Source organism: Mytilus edulis, chromosome 9 (genome assembly GCF_963676685.1).
Source record: "Mytilus edulis chromosome 9, xbMytEdul2.2, whole genome shotgun sequence".
NCBI lineage: Eukaryota > Metazoa > Mollusca > Bivalvia > Mytilida > Mytilidae > Mytilus > Mytilus edulis.
Genome location: NC_092352.1, coordinates 14,996,551 through 15,005,415, shown reverse-complemented (window position 1 = coordinate 15,005,415; position 8,865 = coordinate 14,996,551). Strand labels below are relative to the sequence as shown.

Genomic DNA, 8,865 nt, shown 5'->3' with positions numbered 1-8,865 from the left:
AAAAGCATCAGAACCATTAAGGCCACTTCAATTTGATTCCCAGTACTTTTGATTCGCCCAGTCCAGTATTTGTACACAAAAGAATAAAATATAAAATTTGAGGATTAAACAAACTCATAAAGTACGTGAAATATAACTAATACAAAACTCGGTTCTCCCTTCTAAACCGGAGAAAGCATCGACCTGCTTTGTTTTTCTTGTCGCCATTTCTAAACATATAGTACAAGTAAAATTTCGATGCCGATAATGTACGTGTATTGTATATGTCTACCTTTGATTAGTTTTTTTGAGTCGAAACATTAAAGAAAATCCTTCAATCTATCACCATTTATGACTTCTATTTGTTGACAATATGATGGACATGCATAAACCAAAGAAGAACATGTTTCTTCACACCAAACATAAACATTATCATGTTATAATTATGAAAGATAATTATATATTTATTTTCATTTGAATTCAATACACTTGTCATAGAAAGTAATAACAATATACAAGCTAATGTAGCGCACTGCACACAAATTACGTCTAAGTTCATAAAAAAGTACTTTAACATGTCTAAATGGTATTCCGCTGCAGGCGAAGTGTCGTTTTCTTACATAACTGGTAGTAAAAGAATATGTGCAGATATTTCACGCAAGAACATGGGAAATCTCATGTTATCTTGGTTTTATTTCTTTCTACAATGGATGATGTCACTAAGTAGATATGTACTGAATTTATTGTAAAATCCATCCATCTTCTGAGTCAAATTATATAAAAAAAAAACATCTACTTTAGGATTTTGTTAGTACATTGATTCCTTTGAAGATACAGACGTAACAGATATTCTTTTCCTCAATTGTGGGGTTACCACTGGAGAAACTGTGTTAATTTCAAAGTAACTACATTGATATTTCCCCTCTTCTGTTATCTGGGGGCATATGTTTTGGAATTTATAACCATAATGAATTTCTTCGGGGATATATGATGTTCTTGTCTGAACAACCCGGCTTGTACTCTCGATAACACCGTCAAGACTCACAACAATTTCAGAATATCCTCCTAACCTACGCAATGTCAATGGTGGCCAAAATGGACTATCTTTGTTTATTGTATGATAGATGACAGCTGGCCATAACAGTGTCAAAGTATCACTTCCTCCTTCTGATACGAAATCAATGAATGTTTGTTCAAGATGGTGTTTATTGTTAACCACAGAACGCTTTATAAGTATTCCCTTGGCTTTCACACCAACGAGCTTTGATTTTCTAAAGTCTGCTACTCTTACCATCAAACGCCATTGCCCATCAACAACCGCCAAACAAGCTTTTTGGCTAAACACAACTGAGTCTCCTCGCCTCTTTGAGCGAATTAGCTTTGAAAAGACAATCGCTGCAGTTAGACATTGCACTCCTATACCAAGAATGAATTGAACAAATACCACCAATACAGCGTGTGGACAGGCTGTGGTCACATGTCTAAAACCATATCCAATTGTATGCTGTGTTTCAACTGAAAATAAAAGTGCAGAAGTAAAATCATACACATTTTCCACACAGACTTCTTCATCTTCATTTTCTAAGTCACCATGACTACGAGCGAGTGCGAGATAAATTATGGCAAAAGTGATCCATGTCAACAAAAATCCACTCACAAATAATAATATTGACCATCGCCATTTAGCGTCCACTAGAGTAGTAAATGTATCTCTCAAGTAATGTTTTAATATTGTTTTCCTCGTAGTTTCTAGTTTCACCCTATAACTTCCCTGCTTGCTAACAATTCTGTTGTGACTATTAGAAAATATAATGTTTTCGTCCTTTTTAGACATTTTAGCATCCAGCTTTGCTTAAGACATTCATGTTTATTCCTAGCTAAGCAACACAACCGTGTATCCCGCATGCGTGTCAGACAGATATAGAAAATGAATGATCACCTGTACGGTGACATTAAACGGAACATAAATTACATGTAAAAGATGACAATTTGTCATTGTTTGTACACAAGTAATTTCATACTACACCAGAACAATATTTACATGTTTTTAAAATTAAAAAAAACTTTACATTATTATTTATAGAGAGCGTAAAAATCAAATTACGACAGCTATGATAATAGCACGTGTAAAAGGTCACTAGCCAAAATTTTGGAAATTTTATTAAGCACTGTCGGCAGTACTTTTAACTATCATTCATATTTGATTCATATGCCTTGGTTTTTTTCTATCGCATTGTTTGATACATATTTGCAGGTTATATATAACATGCACATGCGTTAAACTCTTGTTGTTTACTTTACGCCCAATGGCAAGTATTTCGTGCATGTTCAAGACTAGAACAAATAAACAATAATTCTGCCCATCAACAGGCCACATACCGACCACTCAAAGAGTTGTTAGGTGACAAGGGTAGTTAGTGTGCAGAGTGTTTAACTCTAGTTACATTAGACAAAGAACTTAAAGCCTCCATTTAGGCCGAGCGGACGTGGCTACACGCCAAAGTGGACAACCTGTGCGGTCATATCTTCCAGACGAGGGCTAATTACTATACCACATGATATAGCAGTTTAAACATAGATTTTAATTTCATTTGAGGAATAAGTCAATGTTGTCAACTGTGAGCTCTTTACTTCAACTCGCTGTCAAACTTTGAGTCATCCATAGAGACCAATGAAGTCACAAGAAATTAAATTCTGGTAATCATTCTTGCTTTTCTCTTTATAGTTTTATGGTCGCAAGAGTATATTAGTAGATAATTATCATTTTAACATGCCACACATAACCATAGATCTATTCCACTAAGTGCATTACATTCTTTTAACGATTTTGAGTATACATACACCTGATTTGTCTGCTCGTTCAGTTTGACGGACCCTAGGCTATACGTATACCCTAGTGGAACACACGCTATATCAATTTGTATAGCGTTCATTTTAGGTATATTTTGTTTATTTGTTCCACCATGTGTCTAGTTTATTTAAAGTCTTCTCGTTTTAATGTTCGTCCACCATTTAGTAGACTTGACATGAGGTTTAAATTTTGCAAACTTACACTCTTTTTTCGATTTCTGTAGCTGATTTTTTACCTAACAAATGCCTGATTGATCATCGGACTAAACAATAATATAACAGACATCATCGAACGATAACCACCAAATAACATGCTCTTGGCCTAGGACAGGTACATTCAGGATGTGGCGGAGTTAAATTTGTTTTTGAGAGCTCAATCCCCCTAACCAGGGACACTGTTGGAAATGGCTTGATATCCATAAAAATGTCATTCATGATGATTCAATGATAAATATGTGTGTTACTCGGCATCAGTATTAAGTACGTCAATGTATACAAATGACGCATGACATATTTTATGTTAAGTCATTGTTTGTTTCCTGATGCAGGATAGACTTAGGCAGCAACCATTTGATTTTCGGGGGGGGGGGGGGGGGCTATGTTTTTTTTTCTGGACAAATTCAGAATCAAAAACAAATTATTTTTTTCTCCAAAAACTGGAAACTTTTTTTTGCAAAAAAAAAACCATAGCCCCCCCCCCCCCCCAGAAAATCAAATGGTTGCTGCCTTAGCAATTGGGTGCAAGATACACTTAGGAAGATTTATAAGAGCGCATACTGCAAATCTGTAATTTATTCCAAACTTTTTAAGTATCTTTGTTAGTTTTCAGCAGCAGAATATTTAAAGTGTATATCACTGTTTAAACATGGTGCAACCTGAGGGTGCAACAGAATATTTCATAGTTGTTATAAAAATAAGATGGGGTATGATTGCTAATGGGACAACTCTTCACAAGAAGCCATATGACACAGAAATTAACATATATAGGTCACCGTACGGCCTTCATTAATGAACAAAGCCCATATTGCAAAGTCAGTTATGAAAGGCCCCGAAATCACAAATGTTACACAATTCAAACGAGAAAACTAACGGCCTAATTAATATACCAAAAAATGAATGAAAAACAAATGTGCAACACAGCAACAAACGACAACCACTGAATCACATGCTCCTGACTTGCAACATGCACATAAATACAGAATGCGACGGGGTTAAACATGTTAGCGGGATTCCAACCCTCCCCTAACCTATGTCTATGTCTAATGTCTATTTTTACAACATGAAAAAACCTTACTAACTGTTTGAAAATTACAAACGGTTTGAAGTAATTTTCAAAGCATATATCGTCAGAATGACAACTATTTTCTAAAATTTTGTACAAAAAAAAGCTCAGTTCTTTTTGTTTTATTTTGAGGACAAATATCATGGCCTCTAAAATCGGAAAAAAGTATCATTTCATTGCCTTATAAAACGTTCAAAAATTGTTACGGTTTCGCCCTCCTCTAACCTCAAAGTCTGGATCCGCCCTTGAGTAGCACTATTTATAATAAAACAAAGCAACACGTAAACCATATACATGACGAAGTGATGTTTATATTGCCGGATAAAAAAAACCGGTATCAGTGGTTCTTTTGATCTTGTATACGTGATTATTCACGGCGGGAAATTCCCTACATAGAATTTTTCCTGGTGTGTATACCTTCAAGTTACACCCATAGCTTAAGATATACAAAAACCCAAATGTAGTTCATTTTAATATTTTAATTTTTATAAACCTAGTTTTAAAGGAAAGATGTTAAGCAAATCTCGCCAAAATCAGCAGAATGTGCAAACCCGTCTAGGATCAAAATTACCCGAGGGAGTTGTAAACCTTAGTTTTATAAAAAATTACAAAGTTTTATGAGTTGAAAAAACAGACATAATGAATTATTCTAAACATGTCTACTGAACTGGGCGGGTGCATGTGTAAGATTCATAATTTACTGGATATTGTCTACGTTTTCTCATTTATAATATTAAATCAGTGCATCTTTTGGCGGATTCTTTTTAAATCCCAGGGCTTTAAAATTTCTAGAGTGGAGTTTGACTAAACATGGAAGTATTGTATTGACAATATAACACCTATGGACTAAGCAATAAGAATAGTAATATAAATAAAAACGATGTCTAGCTTATAGTTTCTGTTCTTATATATTTTTTTTAATATGCTTTGTTTTAATTTATTTAAGATATATTCTGATAATATCCATATTTTGGACAGATCAGAATATTGATTAAATATTGCCGCACGACGTAAAGAAATCGACAGTCAATCAACCCCACTATCTTTGAAAATCAAATATCAGACAAAAACAATCGACATTCTTATCTCAATTACAATCTAACATAAATTACCAACCAAGTGTTACTTTTGTAGGTAATTTTAGTCGTTATATATGAGGCACTATAGGGCCCGTGTTCATAAAAACACTTTTATCGTGGGACATGTAGAAAAATCCGTCCGTTCGGAATAAATCTTAACTTAAGCAGCTTTATGCATGCGGGACCAGGGTTTTTGTTTTCTTGCATTTCTTTGAACAATTAATAATAATAATATATTGAATGATCATTTTATTTTGTCTTATCTAAACTTTTGCAGTTAACGATTGTGGAAATTAACTTTTGTGAACCAATTTATAATTAAATATGAAATCTGACAATTCATACCTTGCTTTGACACCAGTGAAGACATATGATGCACTGTTTCGAATTGTAATACCATAATGATGATTTGGTGTATATATTTGATAATATAAAAGGTGTAGCAAAATATTGAAACTGGAATGAACTTCAGAGCTATTTCACTTTCTTTTAATTTATTGTGAACTGACTGCAGACTTGCAGACTTAATTTAATGATTGCAGGTCATATATTAAAGTGTGGACTCGGTCAGCTGATTTTCTAACAACCAACAAAACGAATCTCCATCACGTCAAACACATTTGTATATTGTATTGTCTGAAGTTTGGTATTCTGCAAGATTGCATATTTTAAATAAATAAAACATTCGGTCATTTTGGCATTTATGACTATAGGCATGAGGTTTTTTTTTTATTTCTATATTCTTTAATTTTAGGTGCATTTTTCTTTAAAAATAATGTTTATTCAGCAAAATTCTAATAACATTTTTTTATGATTAAATTTATATGTAATCATAAGATTTCCTAATTCTGTAGATCGTTCGTTTTTGTTGTCAGTATTGCATTTCTATTTTTTTTTCTACATTTATTCATTTTATTTTAGCACTCAATCATTTTTTCTTTATTTGCTAATTTTTCTTAATTAATCATTTTATTGACATTATTCTTTATTTTGTAAACCACATCCAAAATTGTACAATGGGCAGAACATATTTATTTTTGCACAAAATTTCCCTAATATGTAAAAAAAGGAAGTGTAAAAGATGAATGCCATGAAGTATTGGCTTTATATTAGAATAACTCATGTACTCATGTGATTAAGATGAACTGCTGACATTGGAGTAATTTCACTTAAGATGATGGATAGTTAAAGGTGACCCAAATAAGCAATATTTTATTTATAAATAATATCAACCTACAGGATATGAATGTACATAAATAAATAATTTTCTTGATGTAAAGCCACCTTCTTCTCCATATTTCACTTGTATTTGTTCTTTCTCAGATAATTAAGTAATTAACATAATTAAGTGCAAAATGTTACACATTGCAACCCCAATAACTATAAATCCTTAAAAGTTAGTGATATTTTGTTTGTTACAAAAAGAGTAAGGGTATTACTAAGATGCTTACATTATATTTCTGTTTTTCAATTAATTAAAACAACTGAGTTATAATCTTTTTTATTTGAAAACGTCACAAGAAATATGTATAGTCAAATATATTTTGTATCAAATACTGAAAAATCGCTACAACATGAAGATACATCAGTATCTATGCCTTCACTAAAACCAGACTCAGTTCTTCCATTTTCGGAACATTTCGAAGACTGACTTCGATTTATTCTTTTAAGTTTATGATATGGCTCATAATTAATTTCTTCCTCAATTTCCTCGGTTTCATGAAAAAGTTTTAAAGTAAATTCACAAACTCCCGATGAATTAATATTTGCAATCATTGGTTTGAATTTATGCTGCCATTGAAATTCGCTTGGTATATAGGATGTCCTTGTCTGAACGGTCATTCCAGTTGATTCTATGATACCATCCATTAAAATAATGAGTTCAAGGTCAGAATTTCTTAAATCGTCTTCGTCCATATTGTATAAAGGACTGTGTGGTTGTAGGCGGGTTGTAAGGACTACAGGCCATTGTAGCTGTATCCTACTGTACTTTTTGTCCAGTTTAAACTCCATATCATGCCGGAAGTGTGAAATAAAATCACCATCAGTCGTCAGGGTACTCACCACACAAACAGCACGTGTGCTTGTTTCAATCATATTAGACTTTTGAAGATCGGCTATTCGAATGGACAGGTATTTTCCATCGTGTTCCTGAGAAATACAAATATACTTGCTAAACAATATAGTGTTTCCTCGTTTTGATGGTTTCTGAATTTTTGCAATAACTAATCCTGTTAGGAGTGCCTGTAACAATGCACCCCATATTGACTGTAACATAATAACAAATATAGCTCCAGGACAATCATCAGTTACATACCTCGAACCATATCCAATCGTCGTTTGGGTTTCCATAGAAAACAATAAAATGGCGAAAAAGTCTTCGGCATTAGCAATACAGTTTTTATGACCTGCAACTACGTCCTCATTAAAATCACCATGAGCTGATGATATCCCGTAAAATATTCCAGCATAAGCAATCCAGGAAATAATAACACTCATACCAAATATAGGAAGAACAAGTCTCCATTTAGTTTCAATCAGAGTCATGAAGAAATCCGTGAAGACTGATGTTTGTTTTCCATTTATAGTCCTTGATACTATATTACAACTGCCACTACGTTCTACAAGTCGAGGTGTACTTTTTGTGTACGCTTTAGTGGACTTGTCAAATTTCACTTTTCCTTTCTTATAAATTTTCTGCTGAATGCTCTTTTTGGAAATTCTACTTATTGTCGAAATCTTCTTCTCACGTATAATAGGAGGCACATGCTGACTACAATCCCCATTCTCCATTTGTTGTTGATTTTCGTCAGAATTTTCACTCACTACAGTCATAATTTCAAATTTTCTCGGTGTTTTTCTTCCAGCTATAGTGCGACACGGAGTAGACGTGCGCATCACAACAGTATAATACACGCACTTTGACTTGTAGTGTCATTAATATTATGATTAATGACAATCCATTTATGTACTTGTATACACTTTACCGTAGAAAGACAAACATGTTAGTTGGTCATCAATGGTTTTATCAAAAGTTGTTACCATGAAACGTTTTATTGTATTTTTATGAGTACTTCCAATCACAAGAAGATTAGAAAATAATTAAATTCCAATATAACCTATACTATATAAACATTTTGGTTAAGCATTTTGAGAGGACTCCTTACATATTTGTTAATCATTGTTTTCATTATTGTGATCATTATCATTACCACCATCATCATTGTTTTTATTATTTCGATTAAAAGCTACTCAAATCATTTGTATTTGAAGCACCTATAACATATTATAATTTAAATTACATGTACATGTTTGTATCGTGCATTAATTACTTGTCCTTGTATACAAGTCTTGTGCACAGAATTTTAAACAACGTCTGTATTTTGATCGATCAACAATATAATAACTCAACGCTGTAAACAAATTATAGAAATAACAATTAAGATGGAACCGCACACTACATGGAGATAACTCTGTAAAAATCAGCCAAACGTTTTAATCACGTTGTAGTGTTCAGGAAATATTAAGCTTCTCAAAGATCAAAATTAATGTTTGTCAAACTGTTATAAATCCAATGAATTTTTCAGGGAAACTGTGTGGTTCAAGGTTTTTGAAATTTTCATATTTTTGTCAAAGGGTCAAAGTAGATATTTTGTAAAAATTGTATGAAAATCA

The 8,865-nt window shown here is 32.9% G+C and overlaps 2 protein-coding genes across 2 annotated transcripts; both read right to left on the bottom strand.

Annotated features, from left to right (window-relative positions):
* Positions 1–312: 312 nt before the first annotated feature.
* On the bottom strand, positions 313–1,912 carry LOC139487689 (ATP-sensitive inward rectifier potassium channel 1-like). Its single transcript, XM_071272659.1, has one exon. It carries the CDS (start codon positions 1,811–1,813, stop codon positions 788–790), a length of 1,026 nt encoding a protein of 341 aa, XP_071128760.1. The 5' UTR covers positions 1,814–1,912; the 3' UTR covers positions 313–787.
* A 4,763-nt stretch (positions 1,913–6,675) lies between these two features.
* Positions 6,676–8,124, bottom strand: LOC139487688 (inward rectifier potassium channel 2-like). Its single transcript, XM_071272658.1, has one exon. It carries the CDS (start codon positions 8,086–8,088, stop codon positions 6,724–6,726), a length of 1,365 nt encoding a protein of 454 aa, XP_071128759.1. The 5' UTR covers positions 8,089–8,124; the 3' UTR covers positions 6,676–6,723.
* Between the last annotated feature and the right edge of the window lie 741 nt (positions 8,125–8,865).

What these genes read in the sequence shown, in the direction of transcription:
- LOC139487689 (XM_071272659.1), bottom strand. Translation starts at nt 1,813, where the DNA reads ATGTCTAAAAAGGACGAAAACATTATATTTTCTAATAGTCACAACAGA.
- LOC139487688 (XM_071272658.1), bottom strand. Translation starts at nt 8,088, where the DNA reads ATGCGCACGTCTACTCCGTGTCGCACTATAGCTGGAAGAAAAACACCG.